Source organism: Triturus cristatus, chromosome 8 (assembly GCF_964204655.1).
Source record: "Triturus cristatus chromosome 8, aTriCri1.1, whole genome shotgun sequence".
Lineage (NCBI taxonomy): Eukaryota > Metazoa > Chordata > Amphibia > Caudata > Salamandridae > Triturus > Triturus cristatus.
Genome location: NC_140591.1, coordinates 1,183,181,974 through 1,183,208,149, shown reverse-complemented (window position 1 = coordinate 1,183,208,149; position 26,176 = coordinate 1,183,181,974). Strand labels below are relative to the sequence as shown.

The window sequence follows — 26,176 nt, the reverse complement described above, 5'->3', positions numbered from 1 at the left end:
CCACATGTTTAAATCAATTATAAGATGGCCGCTCAAGGTCAAGTTCCTTCTAGTAGCCAAAATAAACCTTCTTCAGACAGTTGCAACAGACTCAAGATGGCGTACTCTATCTTGCTCCGGAAGCATACTAAACTCCGCCACAAGAAAAGGTGGTCTTGTTTTTGGAATCAACTGCTCTGTTGCTCACAGCAAGAGAATGATAAATGGGCATACTCTTTCTGACACTTCAGTTCACATGACATTCTCTGCAGGAACATCATCCTGTTTAAAAAGGTTAGATATGCGAAGCATATGCCTGTTGGTCGATAGTTAGTCGTGGAAGTTTTGCCAAGGTTGGAGTCTTTTTCATATCTTTATTCAGTTTTTTGCAGCAAAACAGTAGATCATACAACAATGCTACTTTGGGTAGTACATACAATTCTTGCTGTGTTAGAATGTGACAATACCATATCAGCATAATTTCCATTGTGTGACCCACATGGTCAGTAATCCATTTTCTATCATTGTGGCCTTTGGGTAACTTACTAATGCGAGGGCCCCTCTCCTTCACTCATTTCTAGTTTGTAATATGTAAGCCATGGACCCCACAATTTGTGAAATTGCCTGGGGCACTCTCTTGCCTTATACGTGTCTCTCTCTGCGACCGTGTAGAGGTCCATTCCACGTTGCCATTCTCTCAAAGTAGGTGGTTCAGGGGCCCCCCAATTCTTGGCGATAACTTGCCTCACCACTCCTAGACTTAAATTACTAAAAATAAGTTTACTCCCAGGCACGTCCACCTCTGTGGGTATCCCCAACAGTATGATTTAGGGTCTATTGGGTGTTTGACACCGAGCATATTGTTTAGTTCCTACACTATTGCTTTCCAGTAGAAGTTAATCTATGGACAGGACCATTCCATGTGCGGGAATGACCCACTCTCCGCTCCACATCAGACAATTTGGGGTTGCTCCCCCACCAATTCTATGTAAATGGGCTCTGGCATAGTTTGCTTTATGGAGAACCTTGAATTGAATAGGTCTTAGACGAGACCTGATTGCCACCTCTCTCTGGTGCATCAGTACCGCCTCCCAGTCTGTGCTGTCCAATTCACCTACTTCATCTTTCCACCTTGCCTTCAATTTCTGCAGGGTGTCCGGGACATTATTGAGGATAGTCTCGTAGGTCCAGGAGACTGTTTCCTCAACTAGTTCACCCTGGAGGACCGTCCCTTCTAGTTATATTCTTGAAGTTCGTCTACCTTTATCTTTTCTGCTTGCCAGGCATGTTGTAGATATCTAAAGTACTGGGTGTTATGTAATTGGTAGTCCCGTTGCAGGGAGCTAAAAGGAATGAATGCACCTCCTTCTATGAGATCTCCTAGTTAAGAGATTCCTATCCTATCCCATTGCCGAAAGCCCTTCAACTTTACAATTTCCTTCAGGCGTGTACCAACCCATAGGGGTGTCTCGCAAGTAAATCTTGTCCCATTTCGTCATCCTTCCAAGGCTGGAATCTTGACTACAATGCCTTATCCTTACTTTTTAATGGATGCAGTTTAAGAGTGAGGAATGAACATCCCATCCCTTTTGCCTCCACCCCGACTCCTCCTTAACAGTGGTATACCATGGCAAGAAAAAGCATGTTGATAATGCTTATGAAGTCATATTAAGGATAGTTGAAGATGATCTTTTATCAGTGGATGTTATGTTTACCAATGACTGTCCAACTGCCTGTGAGTTGGAGGAATGTAGAAATGTATAGCCTTTGGCAAGCTTTTACCTGTTATGCAATAATACAAATTCTCCTCTTAAGCCTATTAAGTCTTTGTTTGTCCACCAATGTGAGGTAGCCACCTGGAAGTTATCTTGCAGGCTACCCTCTATGAAAAAGGGACTCCGAATAGGGCAGTGGACTTTAAGAATTATTGTGAGCTGGTGGCCAAGACACAGAGGAGGCTCAAAAGATCCACTGGGATGAACTAAAGAAGACCACCAGGAGAAAAAGTAGCAGGACACTGTTGAGTCTGAGTGTAATTGACGACGGTGAAGCTTCCCAGGATCAGGATTAAAATCAGCATAGGTTTGCGTGGCGTAATTCATAAACCATGGCCTCCTCTTGATGTCATCCGAGGCTCGCTACTGACTGTAAAAAGGTAAACAGTGCAATTTAATGTGCTATTATTGCCTTTTGGCTACTTAGATTCCATCAGAAGTCATTAGACAGGACAACACATGTATCCAACACAAGACAGATATGCCTTATTGTAGAACATCATAATGCACCCATTAGCAGTAAACACTAAGAAACAACACACTGGACCCAACAAAAAACATTTGGCATAATACTACTCATCTATTGAACACATTGCTGTATAGTTTGATATCACGGTGCTCGCAACAGTGGCCACCTTCTTAACAAGCCACACATTAATCTGCAACTGAACATACCCGAATATTTCCGATGAAACTCAAGCCACCCCCTAATGGATTCCAGAGGCTGTCAAGGTTCATCATCAGCACTGACAACTTAATTACTTCATGCCCAGCCTACATGCCAAGTAACCCAGGAGGCATCCAAAAATGTAGGAAGTTTATTTACAAATACTGCAACTTGGAGAGATGTGCTTGACTAGAACACTGATAATGTAAGCTGTAATAAAACAACAGATCCACCACTGATGATTCAACGTCACAACACAAATTATACTGCGCCCTGCAATGGGATCTTTAAACCCGGTTTTGAAGCTACCCGGACAGTGAGTCTTTTGGGTCATGCTGATGGCAGAAAGCGTGCTTTACAAATGATTCTTAAATAACATCAACCTAATCTGCTTACACTGAGGCTTGCTGTGTCTTTTTCGTTCTGCAAGGTAATACGTTTGTGGCTACTGGTAAACATTTCAAAGGCAGGTGAAAACCTGCCATGCGCTTTGTGCTCCGAATGCAGTGTCAACATTCAACAAAAGTCAAGAGAATACACAAAGCCAGAGTGAGGGGCAGCTTGGGTGTGACTCGAAACCGGAGGCTAGGTATGCGAAGCATATGCCAACCTTTGTGAGCAAACGTTTGCTGTGTTGAAAGACTTTGTGTTCCTCCACACACCCACTCTTGACATACTCAAAGGTTATAGAAGGCGCAGAATAATTAATACTCCAGAACAATGTACTTGTGGAGCTGAACACTCATTGCGCATTATTTTATGTACCATAAATTAATGATGGCCTGTGTAGATCTAGGAGTTGAAGTGTGGTGTAGCAATTTCCAATATACAAAATGTATTGTATAGTATTCCACGGTAATCTGGGTAGATTCGGACACTGATTTAAAATTGATTAAAAATGTTTGACACACTTGGGGTCCGTGAGGCCTGGACCATATTGCTGCCCTGTGAACTGTTGGGTTGGGGGCAGGGGGGAGTTGTGGGCAGGGGCCATGGGGAATTTGATGCATATTTGTAATTTCAAAACCTAAGCAATGTATGGTGTTGGATAAAATGCTGCTTAACGTTACTGTGATTCTTTTTCATGTTCTATGCAATACATTTTTTTTAAGTTTGCCATATTATCAAAATCATGCCACATTTTTGTTGGTGTGATCATTGAGCACACTTGAATAGCAGCAAACGGCCTCTTGCAAAGGTGTGAGCTTCATCTGCTCCTGTTGTTGAAAACAGGGACAAAGTAGTTGGACACAATGCATTTCAATATTTGTATTTTTACTGTTTGGTCAAATAAACTGCTTTTGAACTATGTAACTTATTGGGACAAAGTACTTCCCTGACACTATGGGTTTAATGAATTATGTGGACTAAATTTAAATTAAGGCCTGGGCAAAACTTGAATTACACTGGCATAGCTGACGTAATTTTGTGTAAGAAAGTTGCACAAAATGACCAAGGTTACTTCATTACATCACCGCTAATTTTGGGGAGAAATATTAACACAAAAATGTGACATTCTGGTAATGTTTTTAATGCAAGTGGCATCCTGGGTATATATATATATATTTTTTTTTACACAAGTAGACTGTTTGGGTCATTTTTTAGTACAAAATCCCAAATTTGAATGTAAGCGACCAGTGATTTGAATTTGAGTGGCAGTTCCTTTAACCTGGGTGATCACTAAACATTTCAGATAGGTTTTTTGTTTTCTTACCCGGGCACACCTTTCGGATAATTTTTGAGTGCTATACTGCATATCTGAACATGAGCAGAAGTGTTTTGAACGTGAGCGAACAGAAATGAACTAAAAATGACATTTTCAACTTTAATTTTTACCAAAATGGACCGTTTGCATATTTTTTTGTGAGATGAATTTTGCACAATTTTGCAGAACTATGCTACATCAATGTACACACGTTTCGCACACCCCTACCTCTATTATCGAACTTCAGGTGGTTTAATATTTATTTCTTCATATATTTCAATGTTTTTAGCCAGCTGCTTTAGATGTTGTAACGTAGTATTGAGTACACCTTAAATTCACAGTAACTCAATCTATGTGCCTAGTAAGAATACACCTTAATTTTTAAACTCCTTGCATAAGTCAACAAGGAAGATTGAGGAGAAAGTCTTCTTGAGCTGTGTTTCACAATTACTTTCTCACTGAAACATGTCTCCTTCTTGGAAAGGTTCAGCGTTGAATACAAAGTGCTGTTGAGCATGCTACGATGCCAAACCATCATTAGTACAGAATCCTACCTTTTTGTAGAAAGGGTGGTCCACAACTAGGTGCCCTCTGGCACAAAATCCCTGTGAGCATTCTCCAGCGCATTAAAGCAGGCTGCCATATTGTGTGTCTTGCTTGTGACTGAGTGCAGTCTGCATCTTCTAATATTTTACCTAGTGTGCCTCTGTGCTTCTCATTCCCGACTGGCCCAGTCACAACCATTTTGTCTTCAGTAATTATTGACCTTGCATGTCTAAACCTGACACTGGCCATTTCAGATCACTCTAAGATACAGTGCCACTCCTGCAAGGCATAGGGCCCCATCCAGCCTGTGATTGCATTCGGTTACACCCACTCATCCATTTCCTTACGTTGGTCCATTACCCACTACAGCAACAGAGGTAGGCTATTAACTCTGATATCCAGTTCCAGAAAACGCCAATGTTGAGCATTGCTGCGCTCTGAATCGACGAGCTGTTAGTAGATGTGCGTGGCATATCCCAGCAACTCTGGGTCTTGCAAAGACTCAACTGCCCAACAGAATCCACGTTGTGGAATTTAAGGCTTGTAGGGAGTCCCAACACCACTATTCACTAATCGTTGTTCCATCTCTACTATGGGAGCCTCATGCACCTAGTTTTTTTTTTTTTTTTAAACATTTTTATTGGCATTTTCTGTAATTTATTACATCCCATCATTTTTGGTGGCATTGACATAAAAAGATATATCACATACATGTTACTCCTTGACATGAGGCCGAATATCTGTGTGGTCTATAGCCTCTCGTATAGTCTCAGATTGGTGATAGTTCTAAGGAGCAAGTAGGGAGGCAGTATCAGCATTCGTGCAAGGCTGCCTATGGAGCCTCATGCACATAGTATACTAAAGGTACCCCAAAGTTACCAGTTTTTAAAAGAATAATCTTCAAGGCCCTGGCACTTGTGTGCATGCTCAGGGACATCCTAAAAACATAGTTTGTTGCGTACTGCATTTGGAAGCACAGGCATCCATGTTGTGAACCCCTTCCTTTTGTAATTGCTCACACTTGTTTCAACTGAAAGAGTAATAGCCCATTGTTTCACAGTAAATAAAGCATTTCTCTTGAATGAGCAGAGCATCAGGGATTTCAGAGTATTCCTGACCTACACAGGTACTGATTATATGGACAGAATAGCAATTTACACCACTCCAAACCATTTCATAGTGATAGCAGTTTACTTACAATTCCTGTCCAAGCTATTACATTTTGGGTTGTTGTTTAGATCTCCACAAACTCCAAAGCTGCCAAAGAACCACTTAAAACAACTAGCACTGTTGACAATTACTATATTTCGAAGCCCTGGCTCTTTCCCATTCCCACTTAGACAACTCAACAGGTCACGAATGGAATGCTTTAATGAAAATAAGTCACTAGCAATGCCTTCATCGCACCTCCCAGTTTGTCGTTTTCATCTGTGCCATGACAGACAGACCAACCATATGCAGATCCTCATTGGCTCCTGCCCCAAGAGACAGAATGCAGACAAACTGCTGGGCCAAATCTCTTCTGGATGGGAATCCCAGACCCGTTTTATCCTTTTTGCAGAGCTTTAGTGCGGTGCAGCCTGAATCCATAGTGCAGCAAGCTCAGGACTATATCTGTGCAGACTTCTTCATAGACTTGGAAAGAACAAACAGTAATGCTATCTGATAGTAGCGACACAAAGAGTAATTATGGGACTGAACTGAGATGTGCTCCAGAGTAATTACCAACTTCTGACATTCCACACATAACCTATGTATTTATTTTCCATTCTCAACCTGTAGAGATCTGCACCAGCTAGTATTGTGACTGGAAGCAGCTCCTAGATTTTTAATACAGCGCGTTATGCAGCAGTACCATGAGCACATGCATGTATGTCTCAGATACGGCTCATTTCTGTGTGTATAACTTCTCTCACCTGTTTACATTTTTATGCCAAACAGTGCAACCAGAACCCAATTCTCTTGCAGTCAGCAGATTTCCTTCGGCGGGTTCTAGCCCTGGTACCGTAGTCATGTTTTACTCTCTCTCTTCTTCCTGCAGATCCGGAACCTTTGGCCTTAAACCTCTGGCTTTAAGCTGTGCATGTCATGACATTGGCTGGCTTGCAGTAAGTGACTCACAGAAATCTTTGCATTTTACTGAGCAGAGTCTACTAGTACACCCATGCACTCTGTGCGCTGTCATTGGTATGAAGCCCTTCCGGAACCGTCTTGCTTACCTGTGTAAGGGGCAGGGTACACCAGGCTTTTTAATTTTTTTATAAACTGTATTGTATTGATTTTTTTTTTCTTCCAGAGAAACCCAAACAAAAACATACAGTGCAAGTGATCTGGTCCACGTACGTCTTTTCCTCAAAGAATTGAAAGAGGTTATGTCAATTGTTATCATGATGAACTACAAGCAATCTTGGTGTAAAATCACATTGATTGGGCAACCACCAGGGCTCCCAAGGTCCGGACCAACATGACAGATAATACAATGAAGCAGAGTCAAAAAGTAAATTATGCACTGAGGAATCTCACATTAAAATCTGCTACCTTAGTGGCCTACGTACAATCGACAATTGCTTCTGAGCCACTATTAGAGCTCGAATCAGCCCTTTCTTGAAATTTAATCAGCTGAGCCCATAGCAATGTCTCATAGGCTGCTTCCTCATCCGTATGCGACACTTTCATATGTTGCTCTTCTTCCGCCGCTCACTCCAGTAAGTCCCTCAGCCAATAGTCCAAAGTCTGAGCTCTCGCACTCAACCACCCAATGGCCACTCGGTGCTTTTCCAACAGGAGGGCCAGCTGTTCCAGTTTATAGGGGATTTTGCGACCTTTCGGCCTGATCACTATGCCCAGTAATCATGCCAACTGCGTTTGGGACATCCTCAAGCTAGTGCCATTCACTTTATATGGCAGGACCTGCTTCCAGTAACCCTGGACCTGAGCACATTCCCAGGCCAGATGCTTAAATGTACTGCCCTGCACCTAGCACCTTTCGCTTCCCTGGTGGTATCCATTTTATTCAATGTATATGGGGTATATAGGTGCGTGTAGAAAGTGGAAATGCAGTAATTTAAAACTATTATTACATGACCCTGTATGCCCCAATTCTGCAGTCTTTTCCCACTCCGAATCTTAAAGGGCAGGCCCAACTCCCGGTCTCAGGCTGCACAAGCTGCATACTGTTTGTGCACCATATCTCCCTTGAGTGATCTATAAAAGAGGGTAATCAGGTGTCGCACCTCCTCGCACTGGAGAAGGCCGGCAAGCACCCTGGATGGACTCGGTGAACCAAGAAAGTCTGCCCAGACCTCCTTCGTGACACTTTCCAATTTAGAGTAATGCAGGAAGTCTGCTGGCCCGAACTTGAATGTGGCCCGAGCGTTTTCTAACAGAATGAACGTTTCTAATGGGCACCCATCACCAGGAACCAGGCACCCTCCGGCTCTCCATTGCTCCATGGAAATGTCTACGTCTATCTTTTTAAAGGGAGCTAAATCGCACAGCTTCAGTTCCCTACTGAAGTGAGCCCAGCGTAGTATCTTCGGTACCACCTTTTCCCAAATCTATGCCATGATTGTAATCAAATGGGGTATTGGATGGTTAGACCTGCCCCCACCATCATCAGCTGTGGTAACGAGTACCCTCTCAATCCAAACCCCACCAGTCACTTGTCTCAGTTATCGGACACCGTTAACCATTGGCAGCGTGCTGTAAGTGTGCTGTAAGTGTGCAGCATAATAGTAGCATCGTATATCTGGGACAGCAAGTCTACCCTCCTCCTGGTCCCTCTTGAAGGTAGTCTGGGCCACCCTACAGTGCCCCCTCGCCCATATGAGGGAACTCAACAGGCCGTCTAGCCTACAAAAAAATCTTTCGCGGAGCGCAAAAATGGAATTCTGGACAGGGTGCAAACACATTGAGAGAGAGAGAGAGACCATTTTGCGATAGCCGCCCTTCCCACCACAGATGAGGAAAGCATATTCCAGAAATGGATAGAGTGCTTGAGTTACTTCACAACCCTATCAACGTTTTTGAGTTGGTGTTTTGCCTCAGTGTGTGTGACCCATATGCTCAAATACCCCCTCCAGCTCCCAGAGGATCTCCAAAGTCAGCAATTGATCCAGAATTTTGCCAATCAGTTCTCCCAGGGAAACCAGAGTGACTTCCGGACATTGACCTTCAAGCCGAGATCTTAACAAAAGAGCCCAGCAGTCGCAATAAGAGCGGGACCGACTCAGCTGGGAGTGAACAAACACCAAAGTATCATCCACATATAAAGATACTACATGAATTGTTTTTCCCCACTCTTATCCCCAAAGGCCCAATCTCACCGTGCAACGGCAGTGCGAGAAGTTTGATCACCAGCACAAACAGAAGGGATAAAAGGGGGCACCCTTGACGAGTGCCTCTACTCACCTTCCTCATGTCAGAGAGTTCATCCCCCACCTGTATCCGAATAGAGGGTAAAATATTTGTTTACGGGTGTTTTTAAGCGTGTAGTCTCCTATAAGTGAATATCCCCCTGTCGGTGGAGGGTGGGGGAGACGTGGGAAGGACCGTGCATTTAGGGTAGCTTAATAGCTATATTAGGGGTGGAGTCTGTAGTGTCTCACAGGACGAATACCCTCACAAGAGTTTTTAGCTTTCTGTTATGGGTTTGCGTTTGTTGCGTAGCTCATGGGCTCTAGGGCAATAAAGGAAATTGGCCCGGCCGCTGTTTTAACCGTGAATTACAGCAATAATTATGCTTCAATGGGCCCTTCAGGCTTCTGGACCCTGGTGCCGCTGCACCTGCTGCATGAGTGGAAACTACACCGCTGATCCCGGGATGGAGTACTGATCGCTGGGTCAGAGGACTGGTCCATTTTTCCTCATTGATCCTGTACCCTTTACGATCACCAGTGTTGTTTGAGATGTGTGCAGCATGGTTACTTGAAAGGTGAATGAAATATTCGTAGTGATGAGGTAAACTTGTCGCCTGGGGTAAGGAATCGTTCAAAGGTTCCCCTTTCATCTCTTGCATTACATAATTTTGCCTTTGATGGAGCGGTGTGTGAGATTGTCTCCCATACGTGTGGCAAGGGGATACCCCTTAGGGAGCCTCGTTCCGTAATAATTTAGTCCAGTTAGAATTGTTGCATTGGATGTTCACGATGAGGTGTTTGAGGTAAGAAAAAATGGATTGAGCTTTATGGCTCAGAAAAGTCAGTCCACCTGACAGAGGGAACTGAGATGGCGTGGTACATGAGTCTATAATGAAGTGGGGGAACTGTAATGATGTAAATAATGTCTGTGATTGGTGTGATTCTTTGCTTTAAGAACGTCTTGTTGTCATGTTTCAGAAATATATATTAATTAATACAAGAAGATGTGAATCTCTAAACCCACAATTGGTGTAGGGATTGTCTTCTTTCCGCCCCTGGTACCACTTTTTGTTGCCGAGTTTGGCTTCTACTAAGTCAATTCTAAGTATTGGGCATCATTGCTTAAAGTTTACTGAACAAGAACTATTGGTGACTGGAGCTTACTTGCGATTAGTAGCTAGATGTAGCGTTAAAACGCTTTATAGAACTAGTGCATATAAAGGCAAGGTACCGTGAAAACAACTGATGTACTCTGCCAAAAATTAACCTCTGTTCCACTGGAGTGAAAGTGTCAAGCTTTCCATACAGAAAACAATTTGTAATTTCTGCTACTTTTTCCTCTCGCATACTTTGAAAACGAGGCTTTAGGGGTCAAAACTGCGTTTTAACTAATTCAACACTTAATTTTGATGCTAACAACTACTTGGTGAGTTTACATGCTCCTAGTTAATATTAGTGAGTGGTGTAAGGGTAGGCTGTACGCTAAAGGCCACATTATAAAATGTGCCAGACAGGTCACTGCGATGTGCACATGTTTCTGGTATATGTTTTGGTTTGAATGACAGTGACATGTAAATCTTTTTGTCAACTGGCATCAAATAGCTTGAATGCCTTCCATAGCAAATAGGCTTTGCTGGAACACAAGGTTCCCCAAAATACACCTTTAAATGTTTGGCCTCGCTCCACCCCTCCCCGACCACAGAGCGCATCCCCGCGATCGTGATCGCTTTCACAGACGCGTCGCGTTGTTTAGCTGTCTTCCTCGTGCACTTCTCTCCCCTGCGTTTTTCGCTCGGCCGTATGCTTCTCTCTCTTGCCTCCGCTCCTCCCGCGCTCCCCAGCATTAGCAGACACTGAATTTGTTTCATAATACTACATCATAGCATGATATGGTGAGCTCACCCTTGAGTAGCAGGCATACTCTCGCTCCCATCTCTAGCGCACTCAACTCCACCTTCCACTCCATAACACCCTATCGAGCTGGCAGCGACAAACCGCGTTTTAGACTCTGGTCTACTTCTTGCAACCCTAGTGACAAACGACATGCCACACCCTCTTACAAAAATGTAAATAATGACACGAGCAAACTGTGATGTACTTGATAAAGCAACATATGGTATTGCAGTATTGGTTGAAAATGGAAAGGTTAATAAAGAGTTTAAAAAAAAATTAAAAAAAATAAAAAAAACCTTTTGGGTCATTCAAGCCCATATTCTGAAAATATTTAATTTTATATTAAACCTTCGGAAATGGGTACATGCAAAACAGCAGAAAATTCAAGCTGCCTGGTGTCCGCCAGCCAAATACAACCAAAAACAGGTACGGTGGTTGGAGGCGGCATGCTGGGGGCCGACTGATGATTTCGATGGGTTCAAGGAGCCCGTACGACCAAAGTAATTTCCTACAATGGGGGTGGGGCCTACACAGGCACTGCCGTAGGGATTAATATGTCCTTTTTAGACAGCCTTTCTGTGGTGGTCCGGCCGGCATGGAAAGGCTGTAGGAAGTGGAATTTGGGGGCCCCTAGCAGGACCACCTTCCCACACAACCTCCACTACAAGGCCTGGGGAGCACCACTGGTGCCCCCCAGACGTTCACGCATCATGTGGCAGGCACTGCATGCTGCCAGCCATACGGTGCGTGGAAGTTTAAAAGGTGTATTTTTACTATTGCAGTTAATGCTGTGGCCTGCAGCACAGGCCACAATAGGAAACTTACACTTGCTGACCGCCGTGAAGGTAGTCACATCGTAATTTGGGAAGTAGAACTGTTGACTCCTTGTCGGGCGGTCCCGTTTCCGACACAATGGCGGTTGGATGCCAATCCAATTGGCATCGTAATGAGGGGCTTAATGTATAATTCAGTGGTTGTTACTCCCTTTTTAGGAAAAACATGGTATGGTTGACTTGTTAAATGTTTACTCAACTACTGCATGATATTAAAATAAGGCATATGCACATGGAAAAAAAAAAAAAATGTAAATAATGAACCACGTATTTTCAGTGTGATAAGATCAGATAAGTGCTGTGCTCTTTTGGTAATACGCTAATCGTAACCTACGAGCCTTCAGCGAATGAAGTGAAAAGCAGCAGAGAGCAGTGGTGGGGATTTCGGACATAATTTCATTGTGTTCTTACTTAGTATTATTATCAACCAGTAGTGTCACTGTGCTCCATTGCACTTAAGGGAACACCATGAAAATATCTATTCTTTTTTACCTATTTGAGAAGAACAAAAGACTGAAATGCCCCTATCTGGATTTAAATACTTTGCGTGCAGACTATTCCCATATCTCTGCAGCGTGTGCATTAACCCGCAGATGTCAAGCAGCCTGCATCACTTGTGTCACCATTACCACTTGTCTTTCTATACAAGTACACGGTGCATGTTGGGACTTTTACGGTGCATGTTGGGACTTTTTAATTCAACCATGCTCTACTTATGGGTAATTTAGAGTATACTGGGAAAATTGCAAGTGATAGAGCTGACCAAGTGCAGCCTACATAAAGCAAAGTCACTTAGTTTAAGTCACTGGTACCGTAACTCTTTATCTGCATATTTCTGACAGCTCTGACTCCTTGAGCTATCCCTCCTCCTGGAACTCCTGAAATGAAGAGCTCGCTAAATCCTATTGAGAGTGACACTTGTGACCAAGTATGAAATATGTACATAAACGTTCCACTGTATGGTAACATTCATATAGCGCTTACTACATGTGTGGGGTGGGGGAAGGGGCTGACGCACTTGTCTACATGGGTAGTAGTCAGGTGGGAAAATAATGAACCCTGATTAAAAAAAAAATAATAATAATAAATCAATCTTTCCTGTTTCTAGATGTTGGCATGAATGTATTATGAAAAAACAAAGATATTCAATACATTGCAGATTAAAACAGTAGATTATCTGTTGGTATTTTTATACTCTTATTAACGAACACTAGTTGCGCTTCACTACTGCACATTTTCTCATGTGGAACCAAAGTAACCTCATACCACACGGTTAACGTGGAGGTTCATGGCCCTGTGAAAGCCCATCTGAAGTAAAGTAAAAAAGGAGGTGCAGTCCACATACAGAAACAAGCATTGGCATAGCCAATAGGTGTCACTTGTGGGACCTTTTAAGTGTTTAACCATGAAACAGTTGATGTTGTTGCACCAAGGATATTGTGCTGCTTAACTAAATACTTATAAGGTCCCAAACGCGAGGCCTATTGGCTATGCCAATGCTTGTTATTTACGTCGTCAAAGATGTATTTCAGACCAAATAGTATCTGCAAAATATAGGCAAATCCATGCTTCTGGAAACTATCACATGTATGCATGCACACTGCAGTTGTTCCTTTTACTTGGGCTAATCGTCATAGAGATGACTGCGTTTCCTTTAGTCTTGCATCAAATGCGTCTCAAAAGGCACCTTTGTCTATTAGCATAACCGCGAGTGGGTGCAGTACATTGGCATTAAATTGCCTGCTCATTCCTTGATGGCTCAGACAAAGACGAAGAATGTGCCACTGATTTTCATACATGATCAGACTGGCCCTTTTTATCTTGTTTGAATAAACAATTTTCTTGGTTCTTGGGATACAGAAAGAAAACATCTAGCCAGTATATACTTGCCATCCTCCCACGATAGCCTCACCTTCTGCAGTAGCTCCCTTCTGAAAAATGCATCAAATACCAAGCCTCACCTTCTGCAGTAGCTCCCTTCTGAAAAATGCATCAAATACCGGTTGTTCCTGCCTCTAGACTTTCCCACCCTCGCTCTTTTTTTTAAACAATAGTTGGTGACGTTATTGAAGTAACATTTTTTTTGTAGTGTCTACTTGAGACTTCTCTTCACTCAGGGCCTGTTTAATGACATCAAGATGTGGATGCGTATTTCTTCTTGTTAATCTGAATGCCAGGGTTTGTACTTTCATGGGGATTAACATTAGCGTTCATGATATCAACATACTGAGCATTTCCGTAGTTTACAATAGCAGCTGTGGGAAACATCTCCAGGTGAGTCTGTTGCAAGAGTGGTAGTGTCCCATAGATTTGTAGGAAAGATGGGTATGCAGTTCCTCTAGTGGTTAGACAAAGGAGGGAGATATGTCAATCAGCCCCCAAGTATGTGCTGCTATGGAAAGTTTAGCAGGAGGGGAGTTCCTCCTGTCGGAACTAGGGCCCTCACACACCCAGCCAGCTAGGTGTCATGCTTCATCATATGGGCCTGCTCCTTGTCGGGTCGCGCTGCAATACCCGACGGGCACCCATAGAGGGGCTCTTTAGCGGTGATCTTTTGTTCCTTGCTGTATGGTGCAGTGGGGGTGAGGGGCTTTATCCAGTGTAGATGTGGTGAGAAGTGATTAAAACAAGTTGGATAGTCCAAAGGTACTTTTATTAAGATTGGCTATCCACCCGATTTAAAAATGTGAAAAGAGTGGCAGTTATCTGAAGTTTGTTTCAGTTTAACTATGCTCAGCTCTGTGGGTCAACACGTTTCCTGCCGTTAGGTCAGGAGGTTCCGTGGCAATTCATCAGGACCTAGTGGTTAAACTATCTACACTGTACCCACAGTATCTCGGAGAGACCTAGTAGTGAACAAAGTTTTGCTCCTGTCAGTTGCTGGCAGGATAACTGGACTAATGCATCGTATTGCCCATTGAGCTCCAGGATGTGAGCCGTCAAAACCTACCCCTCTCTGCCGGCACCGGGATGTGGTAGGTAGATTACACACCCACCACACAGTGTAGATAGTTCAACCACTAGGTCCTGATTAATTGCCACGGATCTTCCTGACCTAACGGCATGAAACATGTTGACCCAGGTTTTTAGTTGGGTGTATATCCAGTTTGAATAAAAGTATCTTTGGACTATCCAACTTGTTTTAATCACTTCTCGCTACATCTAGACCTCATTAGGCCCCTTCCACCCGCCCCCCTACTGCACCATACGGCAAGGAACAAAAGATCTCCGCCAAAGAGGCCCTCTATGGGTGCCCGTCGGGTATTGCAGTGCCAACCCGACGAGGAGTAGGCCCATATGATGAAGCATGACACCTAGCTGGCTGGGTGTGTGAGGGCCCTAGTTCCGACAGGAGGAACTCCCTCATGTGTTCTTCTAAGGAATGTCTTTCCCTCTAAAGTTCCGCATCAATCTACAGTCACAGGAACGGAGGACGTGAGGCTGCCGCCCGCTAGCAAATCCATATCATCATAGTATCGCTGCAAGAAGTTCTTTGACCCCTACATTTTCCATTATAAAAGGAAAACAAACTCATAGGAACAACAATTCACCCAAATTTGAGGACATTCCACGCAGGTACATCCTCTAGTCAATATATGGACAGGCAATGCTGACAACAGACATATTAATAATTTGGTGCTCAAGATATATTCATATTCCCTCAAACCTTTATGGCAAACGAGGCGATTTTTAATTGTTCCTGTTTTTATTAGTTTGCGAGAGTCATAAAACGTCTGTCTTGTAAAAGGTGGCATTATAATTCTTCCATCGAAACACGTCGACGCCTGATTTGCTAGGACCACAATCTGTATTATCACTGAGACTTTCGAGTGCCAATAGAGTACAGCACCCAGTCTCAGTTTTTGATCAATTTAAGACAGTCTTTGGTCTATTTTCTGTACTGTCGCTCATATTTTAAATGTATGTTGTCTGATATGTTTTATTGTGTTTTTTTGTAATGAAATGTATGGAATTTGTAATGTTGTTTTATATCTTATGACACAGTGTCCTCAATTGTGTAGATTTGTGTGTTTTATGATGAATAACATCATTTTAACCTTCTGTCATTAGTCTTGCACTTATTAGTATCCTTGGGTATACAGATATATTCTCCTATCCTGAATGCAATGGATTTGATTGAGTGACAAAGTTGAAGACTCTTTTCAGGCACAATATATATGGTTGGTTGCACAGTGTTGTCCAAAGGAAACCTTTGTGATTGCATATTTGTATGGTACCCTATTCCTTTGGCTTAAGGGGTTCCTCTCGGTTTTTATAATTTCCCACTAAAGTGCCAGTTGTTGTGCCTTTAGCACCATGTACAACTAGTGTTGCTATTAGAGACGATCTTGGTGCCACACCAGTGACCATAACATGTCTACAGAAGAGGACATTAATTATTCCTTGGACCCTCCTTCAGAGGATGTTGGTTCATTTACCTTGTAACATGAAAAGCAGCATAAACGCTTGAATTACCCATACTGACTGCTGAAAAAGTCTAACTTGTTGATTTAAATCCAGCAGTCATTCACGAAGTACACGTGGAGGCAGTTTAGGCTGCTTGGAAGTAACCATTCTCAGGCCTTGTAGGCCCAATCCTAATAGAACAGTGCCCTAGACTGGGCCTCTTAATCCAAGTTTCTTATTGATTCACCCTACACTAGGGACTTTGATAGTGCAAGCTTCTTCAGTCAAATTGAATATTAAAACATTATTCACCTCACCTCCGGACTGTGACTCCTTGGGCAGAAATGTCTTTCCGTCAAACTTCCTAGCATTGCGGACCTCCAAATCCATGTGCTGTTGTGGTGGTGCATTAGCCTATCAGACCACATGAAAAAGCCCTTCTCTGACAATTTAGATGCTTCCAAACAGATCTCAAAGTGCTGTCTGGATTTTGACGACATTATGGTACAATCTATGGCCTTGATTATACCTCTATGTCAAAACTTTTGGTTGTGCCCTGCTGGCTTTTCAGCAGATGTCCAGGAGGTGCCATTAATAGACCTTCACTTTGATGGAAAGTGCCTGTTTAGGGAAGAGGCAGTTTCCTCTGTGAAACACTTAAGAGAGTTCGCTAAACCTGGCTTCACTAGCTCAGCGCTTCCACCCACAGTACCATCACTAATGGCGATTCTCCAGGTGACACTGCTTTGTGGCAGTCTTCCCAACTGGAATCAGTAATCTGGAAGAAATGCATGACAGAAGCTGAAGACTGCAGCAGAGTGGTGTGGACAGGAATCTGAATACTGAACTGATACCATATTATGCCTGTAGGAGACAAAACTAGGACAACCGATACACCCGTACAATAAACAAGTGGAAAGGCAACAGGAAAATACAACACAGAAGAACAATAGATTATTATAACCAATAGTTTGTATGATGAGTTAAAAATGATATTTAGCTGAGAAAAATCTATAATAAGGCAAAGAGCAGTTATTCTGGCAGAGGCCTGGGAGACACCCCACAGCTATTGTGGAAGAAGAGCGCTAGATGAATCTACTTGCATGAATTACCAAGCCTCAGTACTCGCTGCCACCCTTTGGTAATCGGAACTAACATTTGAACAAACCTCCAAGAGGACAATGGGAACACGGCAAGAGATCAGAATTCAAAAACTGGGCTCCGAAAAGTATTGCATTCATAAGAACAGAGAATGGGGCAAAGTAACCATGAAGAATGGAGAAAGCGCAGACACACCAGCCTGACTAACTGGGACTCTGGAGTAAAAGACAAAGGTTCAAAAGCAGTAAGACGACAGGGGCAGAGGAGGTATAGAGTTGAGACAGGATATGGAAAGCCAAGGAACAGAGTATGCAAGCACACCGGAGCTAATAAGAGGCCTTAAAGCAAACCATCAAGGTTAACACATTCTCATTAGAAACATGGATGCAAGAATGCTGAGCTCAGGCGGAATATATAGCTAGCAGTTCAGGAGCCATGCACAGGTACATGGAGCGAGCCATGTGAAAAGCAATTAGCAAAGTGCTGGAATATCCATGCTCCATCAACAGAGTTTTTTTTTTTTTTTTTTTTTTTTTTATAAAAAAACCTTTATTCGTGCATCTTAAAAGAACAAATACGGGCCTACAACCGTCAGGCCGGCCACGATACAATGAAGCACTGATACCCACATTAAATCCCCCGTGCGTCAACAGTCAGGATTAACAACAAGTTATGGATCACATGCTGGAGATATCTTTGACACCCGGGGAAGGAGAAGTGAAGGTTAATTTTAAGGTTTTTAGATAATTTTATCAAGAAAAAAGTCAATGAAGGATAGGAACAAAGGAGACTCGAGTCCGCAAGATAGCCTCACCACACGGGAGAGCAGCAACAGCAGTAAGAACAACAATTGAAGTAAAAACTCAAACAGTGAGGCGGTGCAAAAATATAAAAGGATAGTCACATGAGCAAGTACGCACCCCTCCGGAGCCGCCCCCACTCGATCCACCCCACACCCGGACCCCGAATCGAAGAAAGTAGAACGCAGAGACATAAAGGAAAAAAGGCCCATAGAACTAATTAAGAACAGAGTATTACCCCCCCACCCTACACCAATGCGGAGGCTACGGCCTACCCCCCCCCCAGCATAGTGCCTGTCGCCCAATGAACCCGAAATATAGAGGAGAAAGAAAGTAGGAATAGAGGAAAGAAAGTAAGAAAACAGAAAAGAAGGCGGGGAGGAGCCCACGGGACACCAGAGCGCCCCAAACCATCAGCCAATCATGGCCCCCACACACTGAGAGCCCACTACGCCAAAAAACGGCATGCGAAGATACCATGGCACCACAGTGTAAGCGAAGGGATACAAGTCGCAACAGTGCGCGCATAACATACATACAGTTCCAGTCCCAGGCCAGCCCGTCCATAAACCATGACAATAGAAATCAGTCTAGCCCTGGCCCGATCGCGGGCTTGGGATTAAACCAGCCCCTGCATGAAGGCCCCGTGTCCCGAACAAACAAAAACAAGATGGTCGCTTGTGAAAGGATGGTGAAGTAGGATCACGAAATGGCCGCCGCCCATCGATTAAGGTCCCTCTTTGCACCACATAAAATCCAAACCTGGCAAGTAAGGTACAGGAGTTCCACAAAAAGTCAGCAGTGGGCCACCGCGAACGGTTCCTCGAAGCCGTTAGGCATCTCTCAACAGGATAGTCCAGTGGACGCGGTGAGGCAGGCAACAATGAAGCAGGCAGCCATGACCAGGGGGACAAAGCATCCGCAGTTGAGGTGTAGAGCGGTGTACCCTGGGCGCCGGGAGCGCCAGGTGAAGGCACCAGTGTAACACAGTCACACACCGCCGTTGCGTCCCCGCAAGCGGACAAAAGCACCGGGAGACCCACGCCCTGTAGATGGCACACAGTGCGCTCACGACCCGCGGCCGACAGTATGGGGTCAAACCGCTCAATCAGCGCCTGCAGGCCAGCGCACATCTGTAGTTCGAAGTCCCGCAGGGCAGCCAGAACGGAGCCGCATGTAAGCGGAGGCTGGGCCCCCACAGCGGCAGCAATCCGGGACGGCACCGTGGAGCTGGTGTCCGGAAGAGGGGGGGCGAAGTGGGCAGCAGGCGAGACCGGAGTATCGCCCCCCAGCCGCAAGCAGGCACTAAACGCCATGTTTTGCCGCTATACGGTGCAATGGCCGGGGGGGGGGTTCGTAGCAAGGAGTCAATTCCCCTCAGGTCTACGCCGCAACGGGAAAGGCCAACAGTCGCTTCTCTTCTCGCAGGTTCCCTCCGCCGCTGGCTAGGCAATAGGTGAAGGGGGCAGCTGCCTCCCACAGCGCGGTCCTCAGAGCGGGGCAGGGGACCCGCCGCACCGGGGCCCACCCCACAGCTCCAGCCCGTCCGGCACAGGGTGCAGAAGGTGTCCGGCCGTCCCTCTCCGGGCTCGTCCGGCAACGATCCGTGGTGCGAGGTGAAATCGGGACCGCGGGGCTCAGGTTAGCGCTAGCTGGTCCGGCAACTGCGGAGCTTCCAGGGGGCCAGCAAAGGCCGTAATGGCGCAGGGTTTCAGTGCAGAGGACAAAAGCACCCAGAACTCGGGCATCCGGGCGGGCTGAGACTCCGGGAAAGCGGCAGCGCGGTCAGCGCGTCTTCGCACACGTTGCACCTCGAAAATCGGCGAGGATGGGCATCAGGATAGTAGTCCGAGGCCACGGACCGACGGAGCCGGGCGCTCAAGCGTCTGCTCCGGTCGCCATCTTGGCTCCTCCCCCATCAACAGAGTTAAGGTTGCTCTGCGACCTGGAGAGGAAAAGACCAGAGAAACTGGAATGCATAAGAGGAAAAACTAGAAAACAGAAATGGAGTAAGGCTCGGAGCTGAGGCAAAGCAAAGTCTGGAAAAAATATATGTAAGTCAGTGAATCTGTAGAGACCAGTAACCATGGTAACATGCAACTCCACCTCCTTGAAGTGATATTTGCTAGTTTTGAGAAAGGAACTACATAGACCATAATGCATTAGATTGGGAGTGACACCACTAGGACTGGGATTAGGTTCTCAATTTGTCACTTAATATTCTTTTGTAAGCTTGGGTGGAAGGCATGCCTGCCAAGGCCCTTACAACCCTGTTATACTAGCTTTCCGTCCCTGCCTTTCATTGTGCCACAGTAGGATTTAGAATTTTGTTACCTTTTAGGTTGTACTTTTGGTTGTACCTTTGACATTTGACCCCTTTTGGTTGTACCTTTGACATTTGACCCAGTGCTCAGTTTCCAAGTTTGAGTGCTTGCTTAGAACACTATTTTCTTGCTGATGTTAACTTTGGCCGATAGGGTTGGTACGTTAATAGGCTCTTTCGGTCTAGATCCCTTTCTCTGCTTCATATGCTTCCCATCTAGAAAACCTGGCTCTTCACTTCTGCCCTCCCCCTTTTTAGGCCTCGCCTAGAGCGTAGCGCACAGCTCTGCTCTAGGAGTGACCTTTAGGAATTGGTCAGCTCTTTTCAAGCACTTGTGCTTGTGCTGCCATCCACCTTGCGGGAGCGAGCAGTGGCGCGCTAATTGAAAACATATGGCCCGCGCACCGCTGCTCGCTCTCGCAAGGTGGATGCCAGCACAAGCACAAGTGCTTGAAAAGAGCTGTTGGCATTTGCCTTCTCGTGTTCACTTTAACACCGTGGAAAATCGCCAGCAATCGTCCGTCCGGCTCACCTCTTCCCCGGCGGCACTTTGCTTCTGAAGCAGCGATGCCTTGCGTGCCACGGCCTCATAAAAGAACCTGCAGTGCGCCAGCCTACTCGCTGTCTGTCTCGACATCAATTCACTTCACAGTCACTGTGTTAATGATGCATTACAGCCCCATTTTCTTAGTGTTTGATGGAAATGTGCGTGTAGTGTGTAGGTGGTGAGTTGAATTGAATGTCCTTGGGTTAGAGCGCCTTGAAGTCAGCACAAAGCCGTGTTGGTGCGGTGCTAGGCTAGATACATAAATAAAGGCATCTGGGCAAAAAATGACGCGTGCAGTCAACTGACTAACTTGTAGTTTGTTGAAGGTGAAATGGTGACCTTTCACTCACTGAAACAAGCATTTCATTACTGGAACCTTCTGCTTTTGTGTTGGCATTCCAGTGTGCTTAATGTCAGAGTGCTTGGAGCCTGTAAGTGTGCGGTCACGTGCTAAATGAAACCCTTAACCCAGGAAACAGATCACAGGACGTTGTGGATGGTGTTATGTGTACTGTTCTTCAGTCCATTTGTTGGATCTTTAATCGGTCTCCTGTGAGTCTTTGAATGTTTTCGTTGGTGCTCCGGTGCAGTTGGGGCTGTCCACCTGTCCTCCTGTACACTTAAGCCTTACTTGAAAGGGAACACGTCTAGCCTCTGATCTCTCACTAGCACTTAATCTTTACAGGCTGTTTTCACCAGAACAAAGCTGCTTATTCATCCTTGTTAACAGGAATGTTCATTTTGGTTATTCAGATGGACCACTTACAATGCACGTTTAACTTATGTGATGTTCATTTCTTTGTTGCCTGCACCGTTTACAGGCTTAATAGGTGGGATAAAATCTGAATAGGATACATTTGACTGGCATCGATTTTCTTTTGCCTAGTGTAGATTACACTCACATGGAGTCAGAGGTCTCAAAATGATACTGCCGGTATTCCTCATTCTGAACTATTAAATGTCAAGGATATTCATCCGCACTACTATATTGAATACCGACAATCTGTCTCTTCCATTATGTTCCCTCCATTGTACACACTTTTTTGTTTTTACGCTTTATTTAGGTTTTCAGCATACAAAAACTGGCTTGTACAGTCAACAGATGTAAACAAGCATTGGCATAGCCAATAGGTCTCGCCTTTGGGACCTTAAGTGTTTAGCCAAGCAACAGTTGATGTTGTTGCACCAAGGATATTGTGCTGCATAACTAAATACTTATAAAGTCCCAAAGGCGAGATCTATTGGCTATGCCAATGCTTGTTTTATTTATTTTTAAATACCCAAGTGTATACCGTGGTCAGTCCATCATCACTCATCCAATATTCGTTCCTCCCCAACAAGGAGTAAATGAGATTAAATATACTGAACCCCAGGTATGTTGTTTCTTACTATGTGGACCACATAAGACCGTGTGACCGATCAGCATTTTAGTGGGATTTGCTGAAGCCAAAAAAGGCTCTGGCATCACCAAACAAATAATTTCATGTTAGGTCACCTTATGTGTAAAGTTCTGTTAACTCTTGGCCAAGAAAGAATCTCCGGCTGGCCCACCGCACAAAGGCCGCAGTGGCTTTTTCTGCTTTCACCAGGTGCGACCTTTGGCTGAAATTTGCCATGCAGCCACACGGGCTTCCCTGCACGCCTTCGCAAAACATTACTGTCTCGCGCCCAGGCACTCATTGAAGGATACTTTTCCAAGTATGTTTTGCATGAGTTTCTTGATTAGTCCGCGCTTCCTCATCTCATTCCACATAAGAATGGAGATAGTATTGCTTCACAATTATTTATAAAATGAGGAAGTTACTTTCGTTCGGTAACAATGGATAGTGCTGTTAATAAAATTCTAAGGTTTGCCAGTGTGCTTCTGCTGATATTGTCGCTGTTGTGAAAGTTCTCTGTTCCTCTCCGGGTGCCTTAATGAGCTGGGTAAAAATGCAAGGAATTGGTGCTAACCACCATTCATCGCCAAACAGTCAGATGTCGTCTTATCTGTGTTGAGTGTGCTACAGTTGGAGTCACCTTGTGCCACCTCATGGCCCTGGAGAACTACTGCGAGCTAAATGTTTTCCATATCCATTCTGGCACCTGGAGGATAATCGTAAGCGAAGGACCATGCAGGAAGACCCAGTATCCATCAGAAAGATCGTTACTGAAAGTAACAGTTGCGTTTTGGACTGAATGCCTGGCAATTTGTCTTGTTTAATGCTGATTATCAAATGATATTTGAAGTAAGGTTTGAAAAATCAATGTTTTTCTCATCAAGTCTCATGTGTGGCTTTTAATGTGTGTTGCCCCACAAGCTTTGTCTTCTAGTGTGTCTGCTGGTGGGATCAGATTCAAGTTTAGCTTCAGTTTTCTTTAAAGACCCATGTAGTTCTAATGTAAAATGACTACTATTTTTTAACCTTATTATCACAAACAGCAATGTTTACAAACCCTTAATTCAGGATTACTAAGACATATCAATGGTTACTGGTTGTAACTCGTGGGTGTGATAGCCTTTCTTGTATATGACAAGTTTCTAAAAATTGAGAAGCCAAAAAACAGTTTTTCAAACAAGTTCCATAAAAAGACTTAATTAACCGTTAACGTATGCTATTATTCTATGCTGCCTTTTGATGTTCTTCTGACATTTTATGCCACTAGAATAATGTGGTACACCTAAAACGCTATAATTTGTCTATGCATCAATTATTGATATATTTTGACCAAAAAGGATACATTTTTATACCCTATTTCACATGAGAAATATATTTGTGAACTTCCAAGACAGCAAAACGCTTTTCCTTGTGGAGTAATGAAGCATTTGAACGTAGTATTTACAATTGAATGAATTGTAATTTCTCCAGCTGCCTACTAGACAGCAAATTGTGACAGACATTCTTTCCCTGCAGGATATGGGTCTAGTGTGGCACTGATGCATTTGGAATTACTTGAGTGAATGAAATCTGAAATACTAAATAAAATATAGGCGTATTAACAGTTACTCAAAAGCAGGACTTAAATCATGTTGGGAGAGTATAGCAGGGTGCTAAGACTGAATCTAACCATGTTTCCTCAGTACTATGAATTTACCCACTAATACTGGAGCACAAATGTTGTGTACATAAATCATTCCTGAAGTATGGATAATCCATTTCTTTCTTCATAATCGCTTGTGAACAGTAAAATTCACACCTAATTTATAAAAAAAAAAAAATTAAAAAAATCAGTAAAGTTTTGTTACAAGATGGCGTGGCGTGATAGTTTATCAGTTACCTTAATGGTCTTTAATTTCTTTAGGAGTGCACATTGAGCCACCGCCTTTGCAAGCACCAGCCACCTCTATCCACGATCAATGCAACCGTTCTAAACACTTAAGCAGCTAACGAAATGAACCAGGGCCGTGGCAAATATGACTTCTATATTGGTTTGGTATTGGCGATCAGTTCCAGCCTCTTCATTGGCGGCAGCTTCATTTTGAAGAAGAAAGGACTCCTGCGCCTGGCCAGGAAGGGCTCCACGAGAGCTGGTAAGAAAGAATATTCCAAATGTTTCCCATTCCCTGTTATGTTATAAAAAAATAGATCCATCCCAATTCTCTTCAAATGCCCAACAAAGACATCAAACTCTAAAGCGTCCTCCAGTGATAAATATATCAAGCTTACTATCCAATGTTCAGCTTGTGACCTGAGTGCTAACCGTGGGATCTCTGAAAAGGCACAAAGTGAGACCAGTGTTCGAATATAGAGGGGCAGAGATCCACCCTGCTTTTGCTGGTACTCCTTAGTGTTGCTGAGCACATCTTAAAAGATTGTTTAACAGGTTCTGGGGATTAGGGTAAATTGGCGTTATCCCACAGTATAAAATAACAATTTCTCACTACTGGTATTTGAATTAGTTGCCATATCTATTTTGAGATTGGTGTAATGGGCAGGGCATACAACACTGACCTTATTATGTTTAATGATCCAGACAATATTTCTGTTAAATCAAGGAGGAGACACTGTGAATCAATACAGATCTCACAAATACATGAAAAGAACAACCAGTAATGCATCCTGTCGTATTTCTTATTGACATTTTTGGGTGGCTTATTCGGATACTTTGTTAAATGGTAAGCTACCGTACAACAGTTTTTGCTATTACTTTTTATTATTACCCATTTCTTACCTGGTTGGGTACTTTTACTTCATAGTCTTTACTACTGATAGCATGGTCCTCAGGGGTTATATGATGCAACGTTGCCTGCAGAACCTGCCGTTGAGGCTCGTCTGGGCTTGTGGAAGCAGGGGTTCAAGCAGGCTGTGTTAATGATGCCCGATGGCTACTGGCATTGGGTGGTGTATGTGGTATTAACATATAACCCTTCCATTATATAATGGGGCTCATCTTTAAAATGTGCATCTCGATGACAAACCCCTAACAGTTGCACTTTCATCCCCAGGTCAAGGCGGCCATGCATACCTCAAAGAAGGGCTTTGGTGGTCCGGACTCCTGTCAAGTATGTATCACAGAATTTACTAAAACTTTTTTGTATTGACATGTTACATCGAGTGCTCATAAGTTGCTCAGTTCACATCTGAAGCGTATGGCTTCATGGAGTTAAGAACTAAAAATTATTGTATACTTACAGGGGATATGATGGACAATAACAACAGTTAATCTATATGCAGCAATGACAAGGATGAAACATTGTCTTCAGTTATTAAGTGTCGCTCAATTAGATACTACTGTCTCTGCTCTTTTGCTTTTCACTGAACACGGCTCCTCAGTTAAGGAAGTGTAGGAGTTAAACTCGAACTTTCAGAACATTGAATTTGTCATGGGTCCCATCTTGACCTAGTCACTGGTTACGCACCAACAAAATTCAAGAAAGCATTTGAATCTGAAATCGTCCCAAATGTGTTTGTCCTTGATCTGAAAAATAAGAAGAATGAACATTATATCACAATTTTTGCCATTTCTGTCCTGTGAATAGTAATGGCACTCCATTTATTGATCTTGGGAGAATGGAAGGCTCAGTGCCCATTCAAATTCGTAATCTTAAGTTCGGACCAGTTGTCAGCAGTGAGCACTTATTTAGCTAAGCATATATGGCTGGGCATTTATTCTCTTTGTATATGTAGGAATTATAAGAAATGAGTAGATGACATTGTTTAATGTGTTATTACTTAAAGGGGTTTGAGTTGTATTCAAAATTTCTTACCAGAAGAGTAATGCATTGGAGTACCTTTGCACAAATTAATTATTTTATTAATTT

General features: G+C 43.7%; 1 protein-coding gene across 5 annotated transcripts in view; it reads left to right on the top strand.

Annotated features, from left to right (window-relative positions):
• Positions 1-26,176, top strand: part of NIPA2 (NIPA magnesium transporter 2) — a 140,098-nt gene that overhangs the window by 62,879 nt on the left and 51,043 nt on the right. For 3 of the 5 annotated variants that reach the window (XM_085622865.1, XM_085622866.1, XM_085622867.1), the window contains 2 exons: positions 24,217-24,445; positions 25,361-25,417. In XM_085622865.1, coding sequence (XP_085478991.1) covers positions 24,307-24,445; positions 25,361-25,417 — 196 coding nt within the window. In that variant the 5' untranslated portion in view covers positions 24,217-24,306. Of the gene's footprint in view, positions 1-6,713; positions 6,781-24,216; positions 24,446-25,360; positions 25,418-26,176 lie in introns of all 5 variants that reach the window. The other 2 variants (XM_085622868.1, XM_085622869.1) reach the window with 1 other exon arrangement.